Genomic DNA, 27,684 nt, shown 5'->3' with positions numbered 1-27,684 from the left:
GGTTATGTTCATTTTGCACTGAAGTTCCTAATAAAATGAGAAAATACTCAAGAAGTCGAGATGAAATGGAAAATGTATTTTTTAACCCTTGTAGATCACATCTGCGGTCATAGCCTAATGTGCACCTATTAAACATATACACTCATATATAACCATTATTATTACTTCACATACCAGGATACTAACTTTACATGATCACATTTCTTTTGTAATTCTTTCTCTGCAAAAGTCATTCACAATGCGGTTTACTTGTCGTTCATCTTGTAATTTGTGTCATTGCATCAGAGAGGGTTTTTGTCAAAGACACAGGGTTCGTGCAGCACTGTGCTCCACTGGCAGCACAGAAATACACTGCTCCGTCCTCTGAGCGACTCAACTTTGGAATATCAAGATATGCCAGACTTCCCCCATTACCGCTCACATTGTAAGTGTCTTTGAATTGAGCTTCAACGACTGCAGAAGTGAATCGTACATAGCCGACTAGCACCATGTCATTTCCCCCAGCAGACTGTTTGTACCACTGGATCAAATCAAAAGCAGTGTTTGAATGGCTGCACTTCATCTGGACTTCTTCTCCAGGATGTTTGATCAGAGCACCGGGACTCTGATGAACACTGTTCTTTGAGAGTTCTGCAAGACACATTTCAAACATACAGCTTTAGTGAGGAAAATACACTTTATGAGCTTAAAGAATAAACGTGGAAATATTTAGGTCAATTTCTTTGAGTTAATGTGATATTACCTGTCAAACAGAACGGCAGAGCTGCTAAATGTACGAAAAGTCTAATCATGATCCTAATGCAGATGAAAACAAAACTATGATGACTGCAAACTGAACAGAGCTGCCTGGATGTAAAGGAGGAGGAGGAGGAGTCTTCATCAGTGTATTTGAACAGTATCCTGCTGTGTCTCTTCACATATATATCCTGATGATATCTGTGTTGATTTCCTGCCACAGGCTGCAGTTAGATGCAGGTGCGTTCTTCTTCAGTGTGACTTTATGTGGCTGATTATCAGAGCGGGTTTTTGTAGAAGCAAGAGCGACTTTGAGTCACTGTGTCTACTAGCTGCACAGTAATACACGCCGCTGTCTTCAGGCTGTCTGAGTTTCAGCACATTAATATAATGTTTCAACCAGCGATGGAGATACCCATTTTATAACAAAAAAGACCACGTGACACTGGCTCGTCTCAAACGAGCCTAACGAACCAATCAGCTCCCGTTAGCTGAAACACGTGGTTGGCATACGTCATACGCATTACGCGCATGCGTACGCGCTAACCCCGCCCCCCTCCCCATCAGTCCTTCAGTCGCGCAGAATGGCGGCTCTTTTGGAATCTCTTCTGTGGAAGAAAGTGGACGTTACAACGGTCTTGGACTGGCTAAAGAATGACAAGGTATTGTCCGAAATGATTACGAGCCACGTGACTGAGACATCTTATGCGCGCGCGCCCTTATATGCTGTGTTTTAAGAGATGACACAGCTAACAAGTGATTGTAAACAAAACTTTTAGCCTATCGAGCTAGGTTAGCTGTAGCCTTGACTAGGATGGACTGCAGACGAGACCGTTACGTTGTCAACTATCTTTCCAGAAAATGTACTATTAAAACATCGTTTACCCCAGCCGTTTGCTCCTGTTGTAATTATTATTACTACCTGAAGAGGGCTGCGCAGTTTAGCGGATGTTAGTCCATGCATTGTTAGCTAATGTTGGGTCAACAGGCTACTTTCTGCAACAATGTCCTGGAGCTGAGCAGCAAAACGTGTACTGACCTCGTTATTCTCTACTTTGGGTTCATCACGCACTAGATAGTGTCGATCATGTCAGTTATTTTAGATTTATGAATTATATATCTGTCTCAGTTCATTGTTTTCTCAACACGTATGTCTCTTTTCAACAGGAAGGCGAACGGCTGGCATTGAGAGAACCTGAGGTGACAGTTCACAAACAAGAGTTTGTCCCATTTCTTCTGAACTTCCTGAGAGAGCAGAGCAGTCGAGCACTAACTCATGGCCCCGCCACGCCTGCCAAGACCCCCAGCCGCCCCAGACCTGGTGCACAGACTCAGTGTGCCACTGACAGGAGGGGCTGCAGGTCCGCTGGTGGTGGTGGTGGAGATGGTTCTCGGAGTGCCAGCCGGGTCCAGCTGTTTTCTCCATCCGCCTCAGTGTCACCTGGGTCCGAGTGGGATGCTGCCGGTGAGTCAGGGTCCCACTCTCTGAGTGGGGTCAACGCCTTCAGCAGCCCCTCCTCCTTTGCTACAGGATGGAGCCCCGCCTCCAGGCCTTCAGGCTCCGAACGCCGGTCGGGCCAGAGGATCAGTCTGGGGGACTACATGGTTTCTCCTCCTGACCTCCAGAAAAGCCCCAGCTTCCAGTCCCAGAAGGGTCGCAGGAGAGGTGGTGGCAACATGGCAGCGGGGGGACAAGGGAAACATGGAGGGTGGCGGGGAGGACATCACAGTGATGAGACTGGGCGATGGGAAAGCGGGGGAAGAAGGTCAGGTAGAGGAGGTGGAGGAGGAGGAGGGAACAGTAGGATAAGCGAGCAGGCTTCACCTCCATCTGTGGGGCAGCTCAACTTCAACAACTTGGAGGACTTCCCTCCTGTTGGGTCTTCACCCATTTCACCCGCGTAAGTCCAAACAACTCAAGTCAACACCGACTCCATCATTGATTTTTTTTTTTTAGGTTTGTCTTAATGGTTTCTATTATCCTTCAGGGCATCCAAACCATCTAGAAGAATAAACCCAACGGCAGTCGGTGCAGAACGGCCTCACTCCAAACCAAAGACGTGCTTCACCTCCACCCCGTTCAGTGAGTCTTCTAGTCCCTCGTTAGCCGTGGAGGCGCTCGAGGGGTCGATGACAGTGGGCAGTCCTCTGAGCCTGCAGGAGGAGAGGGAGCTGCTAAAGAGAGAAAAGTGAGTGCACATGCAGGATTAATCTGACATGAAAGTGGACATTATTTGACGATTGGACTAGACTTTCTAGTCTATACACTCATTATGATGCTGGTATTCTTTTACAGTTTTCTGCATATACGTCCCAATATATACTTTCTTTATTTTCCCATCATTATTAACGATGGCCTCTGCTGTTTTTGGCTCCACTACATGTTAACTTTATTTTACCTCTGTCGCTTCATAATCAGAGATTTCTTGTCTTTTAGGACAAAGCGAGCTCAGCAGGTTGGCTCTCCTCTGCTCTCGTCTCTGGACCCGTGCACCCCCACCAAGTTAGGGCTGAGGACGGGGTCTAAAGTTACACCAGAGCTGCAGGCACCCTGTCCTGAACCATCCAAAGTCACCTTCTCTGTGGAACTGGATCTCCTAGCAGAGCTGTACTGTACCTGCATTTCTGGTTAGTGACCACAAGGTGGTGGTAATGTGCTACTTGGAGGGAAACTGTTTAAATTAAATGTAATTTTATATAGAACACTTTCTTGTTTGTGTTGTCCTGTCTTACAGAAAACCTTGTGCCAAACATTTTCCTGGAGCTTTTCTTTGTGGTGCAGTTGCTAACTTCTCAATCCTTTCACACTCATGATGACGATGAACAGGAGAGTTTGTGTGCAGTGAATTCAGGTGTGTAGTCAGTATGCTTGTTTACTTTAGTCTGATATAACATCAAAATATTAGGATTGTTCAACTTTTTGTTTGAATTCAAATGGATATTGAGCCCCTTTTTTTTTAAATTTTTTTTTTTTACACATTTTCAGAAATTCTGGAGAGATGTTACCTGAGACAAGTACACAACTGTGTGTATTTTGCAGTGAAGGTTCTGGAGAATCAGTTTCAGTGAGTTGTTTTATACCACACAATTTCACTAGCAGGGATTTATAAGCACATTGCTCCCTACTTAAGTGATACCGCTCATCCGGTCTCCCTGAGTTGATCCCTAAATGCGTATTCTTTGGCAGGTTGGTAGCTCATTTGGACAAGTGTACCTTGCGTCTACTGGCGGAGAACGAGCGGGTGGCGTCTTTCTCTCCGGCTCTCAGGGGCCGTCTGACTCAGGCCCAGGAGGGGAGCACATCCAAGGTAACACACTCGTACTCTGTTGTACTGCCATAAATGCTTATTAGTGGCCGAGTGTTACTGAATATGATAACATATTAGTACAAATACTTCATGCATTTTTTTTTAAGGACGCCACCTGTTTTCAGATTTATTTCTATCTTTATTAGATTATAGTGTTTAAAGCTGGTCGATTCACTGATTAGTTGATCGGCATTACATTAATCTGCAGCTATTTTGATAGTTTATTAATCTTTTGAGTTGTTTTTCAAGCAAAGATACAAAATATCAGCTTCTCAAAAGGGATAAATGGCAATATTTCCTTGAGCTACATTATATTAAGTTGAATATGTTTTGGTTTTGCCAGGACAAAACAAGACGTTTTAGTGGGCTCTACAAAAAAAAGAATACAGTGACTACTAACACAATCTGTTTTTAGGAAACCACTTCCTCTTTATTTGATGCGTTTTTGTTCCTCCGTGTGTTCCAGCTCTCTCCTTCAGTCTCCACTTTCATCCACTCTGTCCCGTTCCAGCCTGCTACTGACAACCGGTCCAACTTCGGTAGTGACAAGGCCTTCCACACCTTTAAAAAACAGAGGTATACCACAATGTATTTGTAATGAAATATTTCATTATTAGAACCGGGCTACAGGCGCCGCACTACAAGAAACTCCTGAGTTAGACTTAATGTATTTGTTGTTTTTGCTCTTTTCTCAGAGACATTTTTTACGAGGTGTTACGAGAATGGGAGGACTTTCACAAAGAGCAGAGGTGGAACTTTGACGCTGCTCTCGGCAGCAGGATAAGGCAAGTCCAGTTGACTTTCAGTCTTTCTGTAGCTCGTGGAGCAGGTGTTATTTAAATGTTAACAAATAGTTTCTATCTGATCTATTTTTATATTTTGTTGCTTTTTTTTTTTTCTTTTCTTTTAGAGGAATGATGAGTCAGCTGACATCTGCAGGAAACCATTCCCATTTTGCTCGTCTGTTCCTGAAGCAGCTTGTTCAGGTAGACTGGCACCTCATTCTCACCGAAACTATAGATCTTAACAAATACTTTGTATTCTGTCAAATGGGCTTTCATCTTTCTCCTTTAAACAGAATAGTGGCACCTTGCACACAGTTGGTACACTAAATCCATTTCTGTGTTTTGTAGACGTGTAAAGGCCCCCGTGTGAACAGCTCCCCCGGGGATACTCCTGATGCGGACCTGCTCGGCATGCTGGGAGCCGACAGCCTCGGGCGTCTGAAGCGTCTTGAGGAGCGTCTCATCCAGCCTCAGGGAGTCGTCGGGCCCTGCCCGCCACCATCCTTTCCTGGTCACCAGGAGTTCTTCAGGGATTTCCTGCAGACGGCTAGCTGGTAAGCAAATACTAATTACACTAGATCATATTAAAAATATATATAATATATGTAAAGCTAGAAGCTTTTAGTCTCTGTGAGCTAACATGTCTAACATATTGTGTACCAGCTGCCAGCTGAACCAGCACCTGCAGGACAGCCTGTGTCAGCAGCTCCTCCAGCTGGACGAGGTGTCCATCCTGAGTCCTCCTGCTTCCATCGCGGAGGTAGAGGAGGACGGAGACGGGGACATGGAGCAGCAGGTATACCCTCACAGTCAGACGAAGGGATGTTATTGTGTGCCCCGTCAGTTTGTTTCAGCGCGGATAGTCCACAACATTGCAAACAGATTCAGAAAAGACCAATCTGACCAACACGCCTTTAATCATTATCTGAACCTTGTGTCTGTCCGTTCCATCAGGATGAGAAGCAGCGCTTCACCTCGGTGCTGCTCCTCGCTCGTCTTCTGGCGAAGTTTCTGGGATTCATTTCCTTTCTGCCTTACCAAACGTCTGAGAGACCATCCAGGGAGATACAGGACACTGCCATAGCCCTGCGTAGCAAGGTGAGGGTTATAAACTACTTAAAATAGAGCAGATAAAAGCCAAGCTAAATGCTTATTTTCCTCTCAGTGGGTGTGTTGTATCTCATTAAGGAAACTCTAAAATGTCCCCATTAAGATAAATGTGTATTCACATCTCTTCAATCCCTCAGAGTGTTCCGGTGCTGGATGTTTGTGCTGTGCTGAGTAACAGCATGAGAAGGAGGCGCACCATCCTGACCGTGCCCTGGCTGGTGGAGTTCCTCTCCATGATGGACTTCATTGGTCCCCTCCTGCTCTGCTATAGGACGGCACTGGGCAAACTGCTCCTCCTGTACAGGTCCGTCTCCATTTCTGCACATTTGTTCCACAAACGTTTCCTAAAGAAGGGACACTCGTGGTAAAATGTCAAATAAATGCACTTTTAGGAGCATAGCATTTCCTTCAACCTGTAGCGTAAAAAAACAGAGTTTCTTATTTCTTTCTTGGTTCCTTCTGTGTGCTTGTAGGAGAATGCTGCTGGCCAGATGTGGAGAAATGTGTTACCTGAACAAGCTGCTGATGGTGTCTGTGTTGGGCTGGCTTTTCCAGGTGAGACACGACTTGTGGATGTTATTTGATCGTAGATTGAGTTGTAAAACATGACCTGCAGAGTGCACAGAGTTTACAAAACAGTCAAATGTAACTGAACGTGTGTAGATCCCGGTGATTCCTGAGGATGTTTTCTTCACCAATGAGTTCACTGAGGTGGCCAAGCTGGAGGACAGCAACATGAGTGCTGCGGGACTCGTAAGTCAAATATTCATATAAGTAGCTGTTTCTCCATAAAATGATGCTGGTTTCTCATTTACACTGAGCTTTCTCTTGACATCTTGTAGGACTGCATTCCCCTGGTGGATCAGCAGCTTCTCTACACGTGTTGTCCATTTCTTGGTGAGTGGAACGTGGAAAGACGTCTTTTATGTCCCCTCAGGGATTAAGGGGACGTTTTTACATTTACATTTTGTAGTTCAGGAGCCGGGATAGCTTCGATCACATTTGGTATGTTCACTACAAATGGGCCATGAAGCAACATGCACATATTTAACAGTGCGTTTTGACGTTCTGCCTCGTTTTTTTTTTTTTTTTTAGGTGAGTTCCGTAAGCTCTTGGCTGCCTTTGTGTCCGGAAGCACCGCCAAAAGTGGAGGAATCATCCGCAAGATCACTCCCACTTCTGCCGAGCTGAAGGACACGCCGACCGCCAACAGGTCGCAGCAGAAGCTGCAGGTGAGTCGACAGGAGAGGCCGGTGAAGTGAAATATGGAACGACGTCTCTGCATTGCCTTTTGTGCCAGTATTTAAACCACTTACATGTGACAGGTGGACCTCGAGCAAGCCTTCTTTCACAACCAGCCGCCGTCGTTGCGTCGCACCGTGGAGTTCGTAGCTGAGAGAGTTGGATCCAACGCCGTCAAGCACATGAAGTTAGTACCACAGAGTGTTGGAAGTGCACAGAAGCAGAAACACATTTCTAAATGAACTGTTTCACTTTCCTTTATTTTTGCTTAGAATAGCAGTTAATCAGTCTGCAACTTTGGTTTGTTGCCTCCCTAAGAGGCTCGCGACTGTGTATCAAACCTGAACTGTATGTCATCTTAGTAATCTTTGTTTATCTTTGTGTGTGTGTGTTCACTCCGTCTTATTTGGGGATCCTCATCAGGGCCACTTTAGTGAGTGAGTTGGTGGAGCGAGGTGAGAAGATGCTGCGAGATGGTCTGAAGTCGCCAAACTCCAATCCTTCAAAGCTGAATGACTCCATCTGTGCTCAGCTGTGTGTCGCCGGATTGGAAGCCCTGGCAAAAGCCACCAGGTATGACTTGTATATCTTTTACAAGCAGACTGTGTTCCTCCAAGTCCATAGATTTAATAGGATATTAGTACCTGGTCCATATGCATGTATGAGTGAATGGCTAGTGGATTGTTGGAGGTTCAACACCCACCGTAACCTCGATGTGTTTTTTCAGATTCTGCTGTGAGAAGAGTCCAGATGCCGTACGGATGCTGCTCTCCGATGAGACGTCTCCTGCTGTACGTCCTGTTTAAATCACCGTGCAGAAATGATCCCCACTAACACATCTAACGAGGTTTTTTTATTAACAGTAAAGAAAAAAACACTAAAAAGAAACTTGTGTGTGTGTTGCCTCCTTGTTTTTTAGGTCCTGACCACATCTGAAAACATCACCAAACGTCTTGCAACAGAAAAAGCCTGCAGCTGGCTCTCCGCCAACATCACAGGTAGCCGCTCGTGTTTCTGCTTGTTTTCACTGCGTTGAATACAAATCACACGCTAAACTGATTCTTTCTGTGTTCCAACGCAGGATCCAATCTTTGTTGTTGCTTGAGACGTGCGACCAATGAGACATTGTCGTTGTTGCTTGTTATTTGTATTCCAAATAGATTTCACAAAGTAGTTTATAACTTGAAACCAGACATTCTGTAATAATGTGTTGAATAATTAATTTTGCGTGTTAAGCAACTTGTCTGTAGGGAGGTACCGATCCAACTTCTTTCTCTGGATTCTGACGCCTCAACTTGGGATTTTTGCCCACACCAAGCAGTGATCGAATCTTTTTTTTCACAAATTTAATTTGAAATCATTCATATTTAAGGCAGCAGGAGGTCAGGGGTCGTTGGTGGCCCGCCGTGACTGAATGAATGTTGAATGAGCAGAAACACAACGTTGTCAAAAATGTATTCAATCCGATCTGCGTAACGCGGTCGGTGTTTGGGCCAAAGAGGATCTGCGTCTCGGGTCAGTGGATCCATATTTTGATATCGCTGCAAATTGATTTTCATGCCACGATGAATAATAGCTGCTGGCTTCCATGAAGGCAGAAGAAAGCATTTAGTTCTCCAAAGTAAAACACTGTTGCATGCCTGGGTTCCAATGTAAAAACTCTAAATATTCTGTTTTTTATTTTTGCAGGCTTATTGCACTGGACTCATTTAAATTGTGCAAGGACGTCTTGTTTTTCTGCTCACTAAAACTATGCGAGGATACATGATACTGTTATGAAGTGAACATGCAAAAACTCTTTACAGCTCTCGGCGCTGCTGAGATCTTGTTCCAGAACATCATTGTAGATGAAAGGAAAACGATTTTAAGGTTCCCTGAGGACATCCGTCTAAGATTTTCTCTCTGTTTTTCTTCTCAGCCCTGATAAGACGAGAGTGGAAGAGCAGGTGTGATCGTGTGATGAAGGCCGTGGGCGGCCCGGTGGCTCCGGACTCGAGGGATGTGGAGGGCGCCGTGCTCGAGCTGGTCTCCAAGGACGAGCCGTCGACCACTCCCAAGAGGAAACAAGGAGGCGAGAGTGTGACATCCTGCCCGCCGCACTGCGACCACAGCGCTTCACTGCCCTCTGACATCATCGTTGAGATGAAGGTACGCCTGCATGAGAGGAGGAAGTTTAACACGGAGAATTAGCTAAACTCTTACTGGAATAAAGATGGATTATGTCTGTCTGAAATTTTAATTTAGGAGTTGCTGAGCATCGCGGTAGGCCCCCGGTCTGATGAGGAGCTGCTCACCGGCTCTCAGGTGACAACGCTGCTACAGAGGGTGGTCGACACGCTGGCCTGCAGAAAGGTACATGAAGCACACAATTGCAAAAATTGTGGTGGATTTACTGATTTTTTTTTTTTGCCAGTAGTCATCACACTTTGTTCTTCTTTTCTCTTCACTTAGTTCTCAACTGTGATGTCGGAGCAGATGCTGCTGAACTTGACTGTCCTGCTGGCCTGCAAGCTGGGTAAGAGAGTCTGAATGATTGACTAATACCAGGGGAACTATGTCTCGATGTGTTCACCGTTTAGATATAAGCTCATTAATAGCAACGTAAAGTCTCGTTAACGTACTGTGTGCATCTGTCTGCTCAGTGTCTGCAGAGCTGCCCGTACTGTCTCCACCAGGGTGCAGCGGAGGTGAAGGTCTTGTTGTGGGTCCTGGTTCGGGATCAGAGCCTCCTGTCAGAGCGCTGCTGGAGCAGCTTGCCGAGCTGTGGCAAGACGACCGCTGTTCCTCCGCCCCCCTCCACCTGCTCTTCACCCCACTCACCGTCACCGCGGTGCTGAAGGCCAGCGACACTGAGGTTTGTCTACCGCTGCGACGACTGATACACAAGTATTAATGATGCTACTACAACCACGTCTACCTTTTTTATATATATGTTTATAGGCTGTACACCTGTAAGCATTACACATCAAGGATTTAAAGCAGCAGCAGGTGTGCAAAACACTTAAAATGATGCCATCGTCTGTGTTCACAGACATATGAAACCTGAATGCTTTTACACATATTTTTGGGCATCTTTATAAAGTGATCTGGCATCGTTATGGCATGTTTTGCACTAGATTTAACCTTTTTTTTAATGACTTAATTTCTTTGAAAGTTGTTTGACTCTGTCTCTTAACCTTTTGTAATGCATTCCCCTGTCTTTTTAGTGGAAGAACTACCTGTTTCTGGTTCGAAAGCTGGTTGACGGACACGTCTTGAGCGAGGAAGAGGTCGTATCTCATTGGAAGAAGCTAACGAACTTGGCCTTGCCAGCGGTGAGGGGTTCGCTGCATTCCTGTCATCTTCTATTCCTTGAAAATCCATTATTTTTGCTCGCGATTTGACCCCTTTCAACTCGTTCCTGCTGCTCACTTTGTTCTCTCAATTCCCTATCATTTCAGGAGCTGATAGAGAATTTCCAGCTGCAGTCACAGAGTATTAAACCCCCCTTGCCTCTGGCTGAGTTGCAGAGCCACTTGGATATACTGCAGGTCTCACAACAGACAGTAGAGGGAGCTACATGACGGCAATATTACTGCTCGGCGTCCCCACAGCATCTTTTTCTGTTATCCACACTGTGTTTTATGTGGCATCTATCAGTGTGTTATTCAGGAGAGAGAGACAGATCTGGGTGACTTCTTGTTGTTGACCATTTTATATATATTTTTGCACAGCCCATCAAAGCTGCACCACAGTCAGCCTCTGCACAGGCTTTGCAAGCTTCAGACTTTTGTTCTCCTGTGAAGTGACAGCAGCCTTTCATGAATCCCTCTGCTCTTTTGCTAAGGTGACAACCAGAGAGCCCTGCCAGTCAGACGTAGCTAGAGGACGACACCATTACACACCTTTTTTTAGACCTGTTAAACTTTCCTGCAAGCACACCTGGTATACGTGATTGTGTCCGAAGGGAAATACTAGTACAGTAGATGAAACATTTCAAACAGTTGAGACCATTGCAGAGAATTGGCAAAGACATAAGACGGGTCAGCATCAAACTGCTGAGGACTCAAACGGAGTAGCTTCAGTGTCACCTTAAAGACCGTGACTCTTTAAAACATGCAGTTTTATTCCCAATTTTTACATGAAGTATTCTATCAGGCAAGCCATAGTTTTTAAAGGAACTCTTGTTAATAAAATGGACTTTTAGACTTACCAGATAACATAGAAAGACTTAATTTTAGTACAGCACTTTCACACACTGCCTTTGACCGCCACTACTGGTGATTGCATGTTTGCTCTATGAATGCAAGACTGCAGTTTGTGTTTGGTTTTTAGTTCATGTTGAACGAGTATTCGCTGTATTCCCTGCTGCTTTTTTAAAGTGAAATATTTTTATGTTGCCACAAAAATAATAAAGTATTCTGCTTTTAAATGTTCTTTTTTTGTGTTGTCATCGTACTGATTTTATATCGTAATGGCGGGAAAATGTATCACTGAAACGATCCACTAATCGGATTATAAATCGTTATCAGCCAACAAAACAAAGTGTAATCTCTCAATAGTAGATTTAAGTAATAACTAAGAAGGGGATTTGAATATGGAGTCGTAGGAGGAGTCGTAGGAGGAGCGTCTCTCCTCCCTTTATGTCCAGCAGGAAGTTTAACTTCTCCGGTTAAGACTTGAACGTTAGCTGTGACGCGGCGGGCGGTTGAACCCGCGTTCAGCCGGGTAGAGGTGACTTGGAACAGCGGATGGCTGGACGGTTACCTCCCGCTCTTTGAACTCTTATGGGATTAATATGCAAGAAGACTCAAAAATGTCCACACCGGAGCTGTTGTCGTACACCAGCTCCGAGTTAGTCGACTGTTGAGAGAGTTGTGTTCGTATAGAAGGCAACATGGCAAACGTTAAAGTTGCCGTTCGAGTCCGTCCTCTCAACGCAAGGTAAGTTCTAACGGGAGATAACATTAACGGTAATTAAAAGGCTATTTTAATTGACATTATTCGAGTGTTTTAACGTTAGTTGCCTCCGCATCTCAATTCATATCAGACCTGTTGTTGCCAGTAATGGGACTTCGGCTGTTAATGCTAGTAACATACAAACATATGAAGCTTCTCGTGTTATTGTATTATAGCACTAACTTGCTTTAGCGGAGTAACATAACAGAAACGAACGTTAGGCTAACTAGCTTAAACACTCAGTGGAGTGGTTGCACATGGTGGGTGATGACAACTGTGGCTGTCAGTAGTGTTGTCTGCCTGAGCAGCTTGTGTGTGTGTGTGCTGCTGAGTAATGTACACCAAAAGCTGGACCTAGTTAGGAAAAGTTATAAAGAAAATATTGTGTACTCCAATGGCTTTGAAATTAAGCAGTCAATATGTGCTTAAAGTGTAGACTTTCAGCTTTAATTCAATGGATATAACAAAAAAAAATCACAATAACCATTTAGGAATTACAGCCCTTTTTACACAGCCGCCTACATTTTCAGAGGCTCAAAAGAAATTGGACAAACGAACACACAGTATGTAACAAAGGCCTTGTATGTGCTTCCTAATATATTATATTGGTCAGATAATGAACTCTGTAGTCCTACTTTTAAGTAAGCAACATTTTTGATATACAAAACAGACTTAATTCTAATTTGCTCTTTATACTTTTAAGCTATTCTCTTCGTTAAGTGAGAGGCATTTATGGAAAAACTTTATTTAATATTTAATATTTAATATTGCTGTGAAATCTGCTGTTTAAACACAGGGAGGTTGTAAAGTGACTTGGCTCCACTGGAGGTAAATTGCTTCAACATGTTGAATAACAGATATTTAGGGATATAGTAAATATAAAGTGCTAGTAGTTCATTGAGTTAAATTGAAGTCCCGCAGGATGGTTTGTAGGGGTGCTTACTACAGTACCATAACAAAGCATTATTGAAGCTATGAAGGGTCGGACAATGATTCTTTCAACCCGTCTTCCTGGTATTTTGCATAACAAAAGCACGTCTCATAAATAATCTTCACTGTCATGCAAATCTCTGCGTCCTGATTTCTGATTCTGTCGGTCTCACTTTCCTCTTCTCCTTTCTGAAGGATGTATTTCCTTACTTGTATGTTTGAATGAGGGCCTGCTGTGAGACGGAGATAACATTAACACCAGACCGGTCAGCTACATTTCTCACTCGGCCCGGGCACAGAAGTGTGTGTTTGAAAGATGCCACTCACATGTGCTTAAACAACATGTCGGGGCTGATTGTGCAATTGCTCGTCTTGGGTTTGCATCGACACACATTTTTTTACGAGGTTTACTATTTTCCACCACCAGCCTCCTCTCCTCCGTGCTACTTGTGGCCTGCGACTGAAGGTTGGTGGTTTTTGGGTTGGGTTGGCAGAATGAGTCCCGCATGGTAAAGCACGATTACGACAGCCTCCTAACCCACCACACAGAGAGAAGCAGCGTTTTGCACTGCTGGAAGCATCCGCCGTCATTATCGCTCCTGGAGATCGAAATTCTCTCGGCTCCAATGTTGTGATTGCCTCCAGTTTCGCGTGTGTTGCATCAGATGTGCTTGGTCCAGCTGCTGAAGCGCACATAGCTGAGTTGACCTTGTTTTACACACACACACACACACACACACACACACACACAAACTTGCACACGCTCTCAAAATTGTGGAAGCAGACCAGGACGACCACATCAGAGTCAAGTCTTTGGCGTCTGTTTTCATTTGAATCTGAAGCTGGTCGTTGGCGACACACACACAGATTCATTGTGTTAACTGTCACGTGACGGCCTCAAGTCAAGTGGTCTAAATGTATCTGAACACCCTTTCAATTGCATCTGCATCGGCAAAAAGATTTGAAACCTATTTGAATCTGCGTGTGGGGTGTTGAACCCAAAGTAAAACCTTTTGTTAAATCTCTTTTTCTATTTGGAGTGAGAGACTCTGATTAATACTGATAGCGTCCCCCCCCCCCCTTAGACCCTCTCCTTTCTATTGGTGTCTTAATGTTTTCTCCGATCGGATTTCTCACTTGTCCGAAAGATTTCTCTACGCTTCCAAATTTTGGATGTTTACAGAGTTTGACTGAAGCAATGGTTGTCTTCTTGCTCACAGGGAGAGGGCGGATGAAGGAAGGCTGGCGGTTCAGGTGGAGGACAAGCTTGTAAGGGTCAAAAATATAAAGGTGAGTGTGTTTGGTGTGAAAATGTTGCATTACACATCCAATGTTGTTGTTATTATGTGTGTCTTAGGACTAGGACTGGGTGAAGTGGGAGTACTGTGTGTAGAGGCTATCTGTCACAGCGACAGGATGTTTAGAGTCTTGAATCGGCCACTTCCTGCTTGATGTTACTGTTGTTTATTATATGTGTTGAGCTCACACACACATACACTGATGGACACCCCAATATATACAGCAACACGACTACAGCAGACTTCAGATACTACAGACTGAATTCCTTTCATTATTTTTGGATAGAGAATAAACTATAGTACATAAAATATCACGTATCATAGCTTTGCACCAGGCCTTATTAATAATAAGCAGGAAAATAGCAGTGTGAAAAGTTGTTTTGTAGTGTATTTTAGCTGAAGAGGCTGGTTTTTTGTTTGTTTTAGTTATTAGTTTCGGTTTCACAGGCACATTTGGAAATAATTCTGATGTGAGTTCTCGTAAGCTGACACTTTCTCTAACTTACCGACCTGCTGCATCAGACGGCTGAGTAGGCTCGCTTGATTGGTTGAGCTGCGTTGCCTGCAGAAAGCCTGCTGTTGTTACACCACATTTTTCCTTGTGAATGTTTGCTTTAGCTCATTATGACAGGATAACACTTTGTGTGTCTGAAAGGTCTTATACGTATATATAAACGTCCATCTCTAATGTGAAGCAAACATAGAAAAAGATAAAAGAAAGTCGGCTTACAACTCCTTGAGTTAGAACCTGCTCACACGTATGGAGACCTTTTGTTGATCACATTGGTAGTTCCAGAGCTTTTTACATGTTAAACTCTGGTGTATGGAGAGAAGTCGGGTGGGGGAGGAGAGAACCTGTTCCAAATGATGTGACGGAGACAGACCACATGTGGCCTCCCTCTGCCGTGGAGGATCAAGGCCCTTGCACGGGCTCATGGGAGTCTCATGGGAACAATTATTTATGGAAAGTCGGACCGCTTTGGAAGATCCAAGACAGAAAGAAAAAAGGATGGATTTTAAAGGACAATAAAACTTAAAGCAAAGTAACAAACCGCAAGTAATACAAGCTATAAAGAGCTACTGAACTTGATTAAAGAGTGTGAAACAATAACAAGTCTTGGTTATGAAACGCGGGTCTTTATCAGCGGACGGAGCTCTGTTGCCTGTGGCTGATGTTGCTCTTGGCGAATCCTTTACACTACGAGGCCGCTGTTGAATGTCCTAAATGTGCTGAGGGGTTAAATAATCACACTTTCAGGCAAACCAATTGCTGTGAACAACATTGATACCCAGCAATTAGTGTTGCCTTGTGCTGCAGTTAGATAAAGAAAAGGCTATTTACATGACGGTCGGGTGGATTCATCATTTGGATAATGAGTTAGTTGATTGACTGACCGCTTGGTTTGAAGTACAACAGGGACTAAATAACTCCTTGGCATGAAGCTACCACTGAAGTGGACTCGAGCGTGACATTTAACGTTTCCCAGCTCCAACGATGAACCTGCACTCGTCAAATGTAAACATGATACCTTGATGGCATCGCAAGCTGTTTTTTATAATTGCATTGGAATCTGAGAGTAGCACAAAATCTCATTTGTCAAAAATGAATAGTAAATGTCAGGTCTTCAGAATTAAGGAGAAAGGGCTGAAGAGTCTTAGCGCTGTTAAACACGAGCTATGTGATTCAATACTTTGATAATGTGATGGTACACACATAAAACCTAACGAAGTAGAGCTCACAGATAATCATTTTGGATGACCAATTTCAATCAGATCGTTACATTAATTAGAGTTAAAGCTGTTTTACCAAACTACAACCGAATAGACACAGAATATTGTAACTCTAGAGCTGGAATGATGTTTTATTAAATTACAACAACTGGTATATAACCCAGCTGATATATTGCCTTACAATACTATTATATTTGTATATTGCCCAGCTGTGACATCCTTTCAACCATTTTACCTCAAGAGACCACGATTCAATGCAGCTACAATACATCTCGTGTTTACAGTGAGGTCACAATCACATGCACGCCCCAATGCGCACAAACCTGTTGTCTACTTCGAATACATTCCTCTATAGGTTCCAGGTTGAATGCAGTGATTTTAGAAGAAATGTGTTTCCAGTGCAACTGTTGTCCAAATGCTGCTCTGATGTATTTCCTCATTTCAGGATCCACTCACAGTAAGCAAAGAGGTGTTTACTGTTAATGCACTGAGGCGACTCAAGAACTGGAGGAGTGATGGCGTTGTTAATGAATGGAAACAACTTGCTTGCAATTTCACCCCACAGCGATCCAATAAGCAAAACCTGTTGTACCTGGCTTTTATCAGTTGATTATTTATTTATAGCTCATATTTCTTTTTGCAAAATTTTGTCTGTTATTAAATGTAAGCAGGTTACAGCCTCTGCCTCTTAAACGATTAGTAGACTTATTGCTTGTACTTTAAGAGAAACTCCTGATTATTTAATAAGTATTTATGCTGCATTTGTTGACTTGTTATGCCCGGATGTTGACTGTTATTGGATCATATGATAATAATCCCTATGTGCTTTGTTCTTCTGCTTTCCCTTCTGAAGCTGGATGGACGTTGGGATGGTGCTGTGGATTCGAGGGAGAAGCTTCTGGAGTTTTGTTTCGACTACTGCTACTGGTCGGTGGACCCAGCAGAGCCTCACTATGCCTCGCAGGAGGAGGTAATCACCTAAAACCTGACCTTACTCCAATGATGCTGCATGAACTAATACCAAATTCCCTTAATTTTCTCATTTACATGCTATGGGGCATAGCCTGAGTCATGACAGAAGGGGAACCCTCCACACTATGTCACAACATCAGAGTTCACATCCGGTGTTCAGCCTCAAACCCAATGGTTCTGTGATGTTGCTGCTGTGGTTCCTCCTTGTGGTTATCTAAGTGGAACGATGGCAAAATAAACAGTGCTTTGACAGATTCTCTTACAGATATACACACGGAGAACCAGAACCTACATTGCATGTTCTTAATCTGACTGTTTTCTTGAATATTGCGGTCAGTATTAGTGTAGTGAGTGAGATTATTGTCCGCTTCATGTCCTTTCTAACGGATAAGTATAGTTTGACACGTAGCCATCTAAAGATTGTTCTTGTTCCCATGCCATGTTGTATTCCCTCTTGTGTGCATGCCAATCCAGGCCTTTGGCCACGAGTTGACACCGGACCAAACATAAGCTCTATACCAAGAAAAGAGCCCAGAGGAAACACAGTCCTTGTAGACAAACCACAACAAGACATGTGTGTGTGTGTGTGTGTGTGTGTGTGTTGTGCATGTGTTCACAGATGGCCACTCGGGGTATATGATATCAGCTCCATCTGTTACCCAGAAGTCTCTTTGCCTCAGACATGGCATAGCTAGAGTCGGCTCGCTTTTCATGTCCTGGCTCTGATTGGGCTGTTAGATATCTTTGTGTTGCTTTGATTGGAGGGTGTTGCTGGAACCCGAGACAGGCTCCGGATCAAGGGGAAGTGGTCCCCGAGTCCATTACAGGAAATCTCTCCACAACCTAGTCATATAGAGTTCTAAGTTTTCTTGTTATTAATTTGTCTTTCCATCGTGTTTTCATTGTTCAACACAGTAGCCGCTCCCTTAGTGTTACTTTTCCTCTCCTCTGCCACTCCCTCACTGCCTCTCCTCTTGTCAGAGATGCCTTTGTATGTGTTTGAGAAAGACCAGGCTGAGAGACGGCCTACACACTGCTCAGAGCCACGGACAACACAGCACGTCCTTTTTATTCCTCTCTTGCTGGCTCTGGCTTTGGCTGCCGCTCTCCTCAGCAGAATTGTGTCCAGTCACAGCGAACCCGGTTGCCACAAGACATTCCTCTGTTGTCCCGGGGGGGCGGGGGCGAAAAGGACACCACTGAAAGACAGAGGATTTAAATCTGACCTCTTCTTCCTGCACCAGAATGCAAAGAATTGCCTCTTTTAACAAAGAATCTCGTAGAAGACCGACGTTAACTGATCACATCACACTTGAGTTTATTTGAATAGGGCATCTCTCTGGTGGATCTGAAGACGCGGTGCTTGATGTAAAAAGCAGAGAATACCGTGTTTGTGTTGTAGGGCAGCAGGCCAGATGAATGGAGCACAGTGGCAGGTGGACACAATAATCCAAGAGCCACTCTTAACTATTTTACCAGACAAATAGCTGTTTAGAGCAGTGAACCTGTGTCAGATTTGTTATCCACAACCAAAACTTTCCAGCGATGTTGGGACTTGATGTTAATTCCCCCACTACTGTTGAGTCGCCTCAGTTCACGTAGTGGCATTACGTTCAGGCAGTAGTTCTCACGTATGGGATTTTTCCTCTCTTATCTGGGATCCACATATATTTTTAAACCATTAATGAGTTGTGGCTTTTTGCCAGCGCTGGATTTTCTCATGGTGTCTACTTTCAAAACATCTTTTAGCATGCTTTTCTTTTTTTCAGACCAGGAAGAGGGACGTGCTCTGAATTCGTCTCGCATTGTAGTCCCCACGAGACGAAGACAATGTGAGCCAGTGGTGGAATGAGACATGGGGAAAAGTGGATCTTAACTCTTGCTTTCCCGGTCCAGCGCTTTCCCAACACACCCAGCGCCTTCCATCAGGGATGCATGTACCTGTCCATGCATCGCTGATGGTTTACACCAGATACACGGTTACAGCAGAGAGTGTAGACAGAACTGTGGTGTTTAACTATATGTTGGGGCGCAGACGTGGTTGTGTTCTTGTCGCTGGAGGCTCCCGACAAGAAAACCAACTTGTTTTTAAGTTGTATCTTTGAGTGAAAAAAGTTTCTCGAAGAAAGTTGAGCAGAGAGGAAGGAGTAGGGCTCTGCCAGGTGAGAAGAAGTAAGCTTTTTGGAAGAGAAACATAATCCATAATGTGAGCCAGCTGTTGGGACTGTTTGTCTCAATGCTGCCTTTATTTTGAGACTATATATTAAGCTAATAAAAAAGCTTTTTCCCACAATTTAATAACACAAACCCCTCAGCTTTGTTTATTGCTTCTGATGGTGAGAAATATGGCCGAGTAAATTGAAAAAAGCAGCGGAGGATTGAGACGGGGAATGGTGAGAGAAACTGATTTACGAAGAGAGAGAGAGAGAGAGAGAGTGCAAATGTGAATTCCTCGGGTAGAGGAGGAGCAGGAGGAGGGGAATGGGCAGGAGGATCCACGGTGCCTCCTCAGCCAAACTCACAGCTGCCTCGCAAAGTAATGTTTCACAGTTAAATCTCAGCGCAAAGACGTCACTGCTGAGGATTAATCTCAGAGCACAATGCTGTTTTTTATTGCCAAAAGGAGTTGGCTTGCTGGGGCTTTTCCCTCTTCTCCTCCTCCTCTTGTGTGTGTGTGTGTGTGTGTGTGTTTGTGAGATTTGATTATGCTCTCACAGTGTTTCTAGGTCTGTGTGTCAGAGAGAGAATAGCCTCTCTGTGTATGAGAAGAATCCTCCAAACACATGTGCGTTTGCTCCCCCTCAACACAGTCCGGCCTGGTTTGAATTAACCACAAACAGGTCAGCGAATAACACATGCAGTCAGTGAGGAAATACGAGACCTCCTCCATATGGGTACAGGAAAAGCACCTGTGGTCTGTGTATGGACTTACTGGACTTACTTGTTTTAACCCCTCGAGATCACAAACATGCTTAAAACGCACCAAACCTTTTGGAAAATGTTTTCTATTCAATAACAAATAACGATACAAACACATTTCTAAAAATTGAAAGAGCGTAATTAAACTGACAGACACATGTTGCAGCGCTACGTCGTCCGTCTCCGGCTCATTCGGTCCCGAGTCATCATGTCATCATGTCATGGAGACGGTCAATCGGCAGTCTGGGTGCCAAAGTTGGATCTTTTGTTCGCTGATTGGTGAAGATCTAACGAGAAGCTTCTCTGCCTTGTTATTTCATTATCTGACCTAATGTGTATTAAACATCACATGTTTTTGATAGCTTTGATATTCATGGGGTAATTGATGGCTGTGGGTCCTCACACAACACACTCACAGAGTGTAAGAATAGTAGTTGAGCTCTGTGGTAATACTGGTCCAGGTTACCCCCCTCTATGGTACCACTGTACCCTGTGGATGTCACACACAGCTCCCATCAGTCTGAAGGCTGAAGAAGTCATTTTCCACAGCATTGTGCTTTGGCCCCTTTAACGAGGATTTGGGGGGAGGAGCAGCAAATCCCCAAACTCTCTCCAGATATGGTGTTGTGTATTTGTTTTAGGTCCAGCCGTTTGCCCCATGCAGTCGCAACAAGAGTGTGTACTGATAAATGGAGCGCTCTGCCAGAGAGACTTCTGCCTTCACTTTCCTGATCTCTGTTTCTCTTCCCCCCCCACACTGGAGGGAGGCCTGAGTAATGAAGAGCAGCCTATCTGTTTTGGCCTGCACATCCCTGTCTCTCCCTCCTCCCTCTCTGCCCTCCCCATACTAATTTGACCTACAAATTCTGTCCGAGTGTGACAAACGAGAGCATTGTTGAACTCGGGCCAAACAGCTTCCTCCATGTCTCCTGTTTTTTCCCTGTCTGTGTCCTCCCTCCCTGTAGTCCACTCTACACATCTCTCCCTCTTTCCACCTTTTGATTCTCTAACCCAGATTCCTAGCAGGAAGTAAGGACAAGGATGTCTCCAGTGACATTTCTTTTCCTGTGTCTAAACCAAAGCGTTTAACTTTTGCTCAGAGCCCAGCTGTTTGTCTAACCCAGTTGGAAAGTGTGGGAAGGGAACCGAGCGACCCTCGCCTCTTTTGCAGCTGTCCAGTTGATAGCTTTGTTTGTTGGATATCATGTTTGGGAGAAAGTTGCATCTCCTTTTGCACTTAACTCTTTCACTCTGAGGTCCTCCCCGTGAGAGCAGTGGTGGAGGGGAAATGAATCTCGGCCCTCTAGGTTGCATCAAACCTGGCAAAAGCAACGAGAAGCTCAAGTTTTTAAATGTGGCGAAGTGCTTCACTGTGCTTGTCTGGCCTTTTGCCATCACCCCTGACGACATATTACACACATTTACTCTCACACACACACACACACACACACACACACACACACACACACACACACTACACATAAATACTTCTCCAGGGTTTAGTGTAGAGCCGGCCACATAAAACCAGACCAGCAATTGGCTTTTTCCACAGCCAGTGATTACAGGACTTGTCTCATTACAGAGCCATTACACCATTACTTCTTCACTCGTTTTCATGCTGTCCTTCTCTTTCACTATTGCTGCTCTTTTTCAACATTTCTTACCCACTCCGCTGCCTTTCTCTCCTTTTTTTTCTGTGTTACCAGGCCACCAACTAGGCTGCCACTTTGGGGGGGAAGAAGTGTTTCAAAACACCGTTTTTATCGCGGTGCAGATCTCTGGCATGATGAGACCCAGCTGGTTCCTTGTTTTTCAGAAGAGAGGTCTGGGCCAATCCTTTCCTTTTGAGATCTGTTGCCAGTAGGATTTTACAAGATAACGGCGTCTGTTTGTATGTCACCACTTTACTTTAAAGTGGATGTATATCATGTGGCAGTACAGATTTAAAGTAGTTAAACACTTTCTCCTAGATCTGCTTAGATCCCTTCTAACCCTAAAGCCTTTTTTATTCTTCCTTACTTTCGCTCCGTTTTGACCGGAGGAGTTTGAGCTGCTTTTCCTGTACAAGAATGAAATCTATATTCTGCTTTTCCTCTTTCATTGTTAGATTGTTTGTACTTCTTTTTTTTTCCCCAGAGAGGGAAGCAAACTCTGAAGCTTTTGTCCTTGTTGTGGATGCTGTTTCCTCTAAATGGCTTAACCGAGCAGACACACACACACACACACACGTGCAGCGGCGTGCTGATGACAACCGCCTTCCTGTTAATGTAGGTGTTCAGTCTGTCCCCTGTGTGTTCTGAGGCGACCAACCAAGCCTGTACGCTTGCTATGGCTGTGGCCCAGTCTCTTTATCTCCAGGCTGTTTTTCTCCTGCTTCATTTGATCCTGGAGTACATTTTCATTCCCACAATGCAATCTGCCTCCTACCTCAACTGCTTTGTTCGTCCAAAAATACCTCCCAATGCTGCAGGGAAACTGTGAAAGTAGGTTGTGGCAGACGGCCTTCATGTCCATTTAAGCAGTCAGAGCACAAATTACAAACTTGTGATTTATATCGGTGTGACAGAGATGACAAACAACAGGATTGTTTTAAAGTTGCCCGACATGATCGTCTAGACAAACTCTAGAGGTTGAAATAGGGTTGTGCTTCCTATTGTGGTTTTATTCTGCCATTATTTTAAGTATTTTGCTGTTTTGAAAAGAGATGGTGTACAGAGAGAAAAGAGAGTCAAGTTCAGAGACGGAGTACACAGTTGAAGTGAAGTTCCTGGTCTTTGTGCTCAGCCTGGAGGGACCCTCAGCCTTGTCGTAGCCCCCACAGAGTGACTTTAAGAGGGTCAGTTTTAACAAGAGCTGTATTGATTCTCTGTCGTTGAGGGAGGACAGGTTGTCTGAGTCTGTTTTTGAATAGTAGGATGAGCACAAGGCCGGGGCAGCACTGCTTTTTGTCTTCATGCTTAAGCCTCCATTCAGGCGGCAGCTCCAGGTGGTCTGGACTCCAGAGAGCTGCACACTTTGTCACATTACTGTTTATTGGGTAAAAGTTACGTAACACACGGTTTCAATGTTCTTCTTAACAGGAAAACTCAAATTCAGCTTTTCTCTGTTAGTTTCAGTCCCAGTTGGGCTAAAAGTCTTAATTCCCAGGTTTATAATGGGTTCCATACGTAGGAATAACGTTGTGTTAGATGTCTGCACCATGGTGCCTGTTGGGTGATTTATATAAGGTCACTGAGTGAGACAGCCGCTGTGGCAGCACTTTTACTAGTTGCACGTGGCGGTTGTCTGCACACGGTTGGCTAGGCTACAGAACAATACGTTAAAATGAAAAATGTGTTTGTTGGGCTGCAGCTAACAGCTATTTTCTGTATTGATTAATCTGTAAAGGTCTTTTTTTTTGGTAAATAGTTGTCTAGTCTTTAAACTGTCAGGAAGCGGTGACAAATGTTTCCAGCGCCGTAGCTGCATCTTCACATGTGTTGTTTGGTCTGCCCAACAGTACAAAAGACACAGATACTCAATTTACAATGATAGACAATAGAGAGAACGTTTGGTTTTTTTCATACCTTATGAATTAATTACCTTTAACATCTTTAATATCCTTTTCAGCACTTGTAGGTTTGTGAAGGAAATGAAAAAAAGCAGATTAGCCTTATTGTTCTTTTTGTTGTCTGTAAATGATCTCGAGATGAAAGGATGAGACAATAATTCAATTAGACGATTGACAAAAAAATGAATAAGCAACGATTACAGCTTGTTGTTGGATAGAACAAGACATTTGAAGACTGGGAAATTGTTATGGACGTTTTTTGGACATTTTCTAGGCTGAACTCGGCTTTTTCTAGGAAAAATAATCTGCAGAGTACTTAATAATTAAAATACTAGTTGTTAGCCCTTGAATTGACAAACTGGTGTTTCAACTTCATATTCTTGAGCTTTTGAAAGCAGAGTGACTGAAAATATTTTGACTAAATTCTAGTGACTTAAACCTGATTTCAAGTCTCTGTGCTAGACTCTGTGTTTTTTGCTTCATCAGTTGTGGTGAGATAAGATGCTGGTCTCTGTGTGAGCTTCACTCCACAGAGTCAGTGTTTAATATTTTCCTTTACGCAGAGAAATCTCAAGGCTGATGAATATCAACACACACAGATTCACACACTCCTAGGAACAACCAGATGACCATTGAATCCTTTTCAGATTGCTTTTACAAGGCCAAGAGCTTTCAACCGCATCACACCTAAAACCTATTCTTCCCACCGTTGTGTAAGCCCAGAGTATACACAGGCTTAGCTCCAGGTTCTCACTTCTCCTGACAGCGGTCGGTCGTCCCACACACACACACACACACACACACACACACACACACACACACACACACGGGAGGTTTGTTGAAATGATTCCTGTGTTTGATCCGTGGAGGTTATGGTGGCTTTGAGAGCATTCCTCCCCTCTCCACTGTGTACTTACCCACCAGTATCCAGGGGAGTAGACCCCTCACTGATCCCCAAGGTGTGTTATGGTTCTCAGGTCTGATCCAGATCAAGTTGCTGCCCCCCCCCCCCCGCGCTTTATCTGCAACAAGTCTTCATTTGGAAAAAATATTGGTAAACCAGACTGTAATATGGCACCTAAATGCACTACATTGGTTTAGTTTTGACAAATATTATTATTGCATTTATTTCTAAAATGGACACCAGTTAGTTAATTTATCTTTTGTACATTTAATATTGCTCCTTATGTATTTTATACCCGATTACTCGATTGATTGAATAATAATAATCAATCAATGGCTGCAGCTCTACATGCTTTAGGCACTGATGACCTATAATAAATAAGAAACACCCACACTTGTCATTCCCAATGTGTCGGGTGCAGCAAGGTGTTTAATTAATGATCCGTTCTTATCACGGGATACTTGACTGACTCCCATAAGAAGATAAGTATCTGCAAATGTATGCCTGTGTGATGATACCATGGAAAAACAGGTTTGTTAGGGTAACAGGGAACGTAATATGCTGGCTGGCTTTTTGTCAGCTCTGAAAGTGAACTAGGTCCATATTTCCCCCCCGGCAGCAGAGTAAGTGGCTTCTAGACGTGGCACACTGTTTGACGCTGGTGCCAAATACAGAGCTGAAACGATTAGTCAACAGCACCCCAAAGTGCAGCCTCCGAAATGATCCTAAAGTCAAATCAACATCTTTCTGGAACAGTTCCAACACAAACTGAACATTACAATGGTCGTTTAGGTAGACATTTACTGCAGGAGTACCAAGTAGTACCTAATAAACTGACAACTGAGTGCATATTCCAGTAGATGTATATCTTGATCTTGTATTTATATCTGGGTAAAGGAATGTTATACTTGTCTGATATTGGGATGATGGAGTTTGTTAGTGGGTACAGTGGTTGTGATCTGCCCTCGTGCTAATAATCTCCAGACTCAGCAACACAGACGGAGAGAAGGAAAACAAAAGGCCTCAGTGGATTGTTTTCAGTCCGACTCTCCCCGATCCCACGTCTCACCACCGTGCTTTTATCCAACGTTTATTTTCCTGACCCGGTTACTTCTCAAAGTCTTTTCACCCTCATATTTGATTCTCTCACATACGCATTCTGCTGAGTTGTTTACCCGGAGTATTAACTGACCTCCCTGCTCCTTAGCCAAACACCTCAGCAGGAAGCTACATCACCTCCCCACCACTGGCCCGGTGCCACAGCATTGTGATCGTGAAACCTCGGTGTAAATCTACACTCGTGTAAAGAACACAACGCAAGTAAAATCAAGGTCGTCGGCTTACGCTGTTTTGCACCCCATCAGCCCACGAGAGCAGCTACGTTTCTAGTCAAACATGCCTTCAGATGTGTTTGCAGGCATTTCCAATCTTACTAAAAAAGACTTCTATCGCTAACATGTTTATTTGAAGTCCTGAATCAGCACCCTTATTAATTATCTAGACATTTTTCTACTCCACCCAGTTATTTATAGCCGTCTCTTAGTCAGTCTTTCTCTGTGTATTTGTGATTTAGGGTGTGCGTTAATGTTCCTCAGGTGTTCCAGGACCTGGGTGTGTCGGTGCTGTCCGGAGCCTCAGAGGGCTACAATGTGTGCCTGTTTGCGTACGGACAAACGGGATCTGGAAAGACGTACACCATGATGGGGACACCGGTGAGGAGCACACTGAAATCACTGCATGGCATTGTATACATACTCACCAGCCACAGTTTAGGCAACTGTTACACAAAGTATTAACCCAGATCCGGCTGCACTGACAATAAGCAAACATTCATTGTTTTCTTCTGTATGATGTCAGGACTCCATTGGCTTGACCCCTCGGATCTGTCAGGTACGTCAGTGGATTGTACAGTTCAATGTGGAGAACGTGCTGATGATTGAAGTGTTTGAGTGTCCGTCGTTGTGGTGTGAAGTCATTTTGATTTCTCCTTTCCTTGCAGGGTCTCTTTAGGTCTGAAGACACTTTTCCTGATGAGCAAAACTCGAGCAGAGTGGAGATCAGGTATTGCGTTACAAACGCCTGACTGTGTGCGACTGTCTCTCCGTTTCTTTTTTTTAATCACCGCAATTTTAATTTGTTTTCTGATGTTGACATTCAAATTACACGGGTACTTACGGAGCAATTATGCTGCAAAGCTGCAGGCAAAACAATGCAAATTACAAACTGTGTATCCTTGTCGGTGTTGGAGGCATCCTCAGCTTCTTGAAGGCAATGTTAATTTGACAAAGCAGATATTATGCTTTATGTAATTACAGGAGTAGACTGTGTGTCTGGGTCGTTTGGTTGGACCAGCACAAACCCAGACCATGTAACCATGACTATGACCCGGTTCACATAAAGCCAGGGTGTATTGTGTTATGTCCCCCCCCTCCAACTCACATAAAGCATAATGGGACAGTACATATGCATATTGAAGTTGAATGATCACCGTTGACGTCACATCAAGTGTGTGTCCTGATAGCAGTGTGTTGTCTCGTCCCTTCTGCAGCTTCCTGGAGATCTACAATGAGCGTGTGCGAGACCTGCTGAGAGGAGGAGAGCAGAAGAAGAGAGCCTCCCTGAGAGTTAGAGAACACCCTGAGAAAGGACCCTACGTACAAGGTTAGTGTTTCCTTCTACCGTCTTTGTAAAGTGGTGGACATTAAACATGTACTTCAACACTGTACATCCCAGAGCTGAACTCAGTTTACATTCGAAAGGCGTCCTTTCTTCAGCAAGAACAGGATACAGAAGATGCTGATTCTCAACTCTTGCCCCCAAAAATAAGTTGTTTTATTTAATTTTATTAACTTTACTTCTTTACTATATATATACACACACCTACATATGCGGGCATACTCATAGACATAAAAACCCTGTGCAGAAAAGGTAAAGAGTTAAGAGTATGTATAAAGACCTTTTTAAATACATTAGAATTCCAATTCAATGTTCAAACATGACCCCACACTCAGCAATGGATCAGGTAGTCAAAGAATCTGTCTGAAACAATTTGCAATAAGAGAGTGAAGATGAGAGTGGAAACCAAAGGTTCAATCTTCTTTGCTCTACACTCTCAGACACATCCTTTGGTCAAATTATGGACTTGGATGTGTAACATCCTCAGTATTCTAAGTAATGCTCATGTCTTGTAAGTTTAGTTTAGTCACTGTGGTGTGTGGTCAGGGAGGGAATTTAGTTCTCTTGATAGAGATTTTGATCCGGT

The 27,684-nt window shown here is 43.9% G+C and overlaps 2 protein-coding genes across 5 annotated transcripts in view; both read left to right on the top strand.

Moving 5' to 3' along the window:
• The first annotated feature begins 377 nt into the window (after positions 1-377).
• On the top strand, positions 378-11,635 carry cdan1 (codanin 1). Its single transcript, XM_031847768.1, has 28 exons — positions 378-1,397; positions 1,903-2,636; positions 2,724-2,924; positions 3,173-3,363; positions 3,471-3,587; positions 3,722-3,800; positions 3,923-4,043; positions 4,510-4,619; positions 4,739-4,828; positions 4,954-5,029; positions 5,177-5,382; positions 5,492-5,624; positions 5,783-5,926; positions 6,076-6,242; positions 6,412-6,493; positions 6,602-6,691; positions 6,781-6,835; positions 7,034-7,170; positions 7,264-7,367; positions 7,604-7,753; positions 7,908-7,971; positions 8,100-8,178; positions 9,099-9,328; positions 9,425-9,532; positions 9,632-9,695; positions 9,823-10,034; positions 10,387-10,494; positions 10,621-11,635. The coding sequence occupies exons 1-28, from the start codon at positions 1,320-1,322 to the stop codon at positions 10,741-10,743; spliced, it is 4,053 nt and encodes a 1,350-aa protein (XP_031703628.1). The 5' UTR covers positions 378-1,319; the 3' UTR covers positions 10,744-11,635.
• Positions 11,636-11,818: 183 nt separating this feature from the next.
• stard9 (StAR-related lipid transfer (START) domain containing 9) overlaps positions 11,819-27,684 on the top strand; it is a 37,008-nt gene continuing 21,142 nt past the window's right edge. For all 4 annotated transcript variants that reach the window (XM_031847826.1, XM_031847827.1, XM_031847825.1 and 1 more), the window contains exons 1-7: positions 11,819-12,103; positions 14,269-14,338; positions 16,931-17,047; positions 26,018-26,134; positions 26,280-26,312; positions 26,422-26,483; positions 26,971-27,083. In XM_031847826.1, the coding sequence (XP_031703686.1) occupies positions 12,057-12,103; positions 14,269-14,338; positions 16,931-17,047; positions 26,018-26,134; positions 26,280-26,312; positions 26,422-26,483; positions 26,971-27,083 (559 nt within the window). In that variant the 5' untranslated portion in view covers positions 11,819-12,056. The remainder of the gene's footprint in view (positions 12,104-14,268; positions 14,339-16,930; positions 17,048-26,017; positions 26,135-26,279; positions 26,313-26,421; positions 26,484-26,970; positions 27,084-27,684) is intronic.

The sequence above is a fragment of the Anarrhichthys ocellatus genome, unplaced genomic scaffold (assembly GCF_004355925.1).
Source record: "Anarrhichthys ocellatus isolate YVR2014 unplaced genomic scaffold, GSC_Weel_1.0 scaffold7, whole genome shotgun sequence".
Lineage (NCBI taxonomy): Eukaryota > Metazoa > Chordata > Actinopteri > Perciformes > Anarhichadidae > Anarrhichthys > Anarrhichthys ocellatus.
The sequence above is the reverse complement of the archived record's forward strand: the minus strand, read 5'-3'. Positions and strand labels throughout refer to the sequence as shown.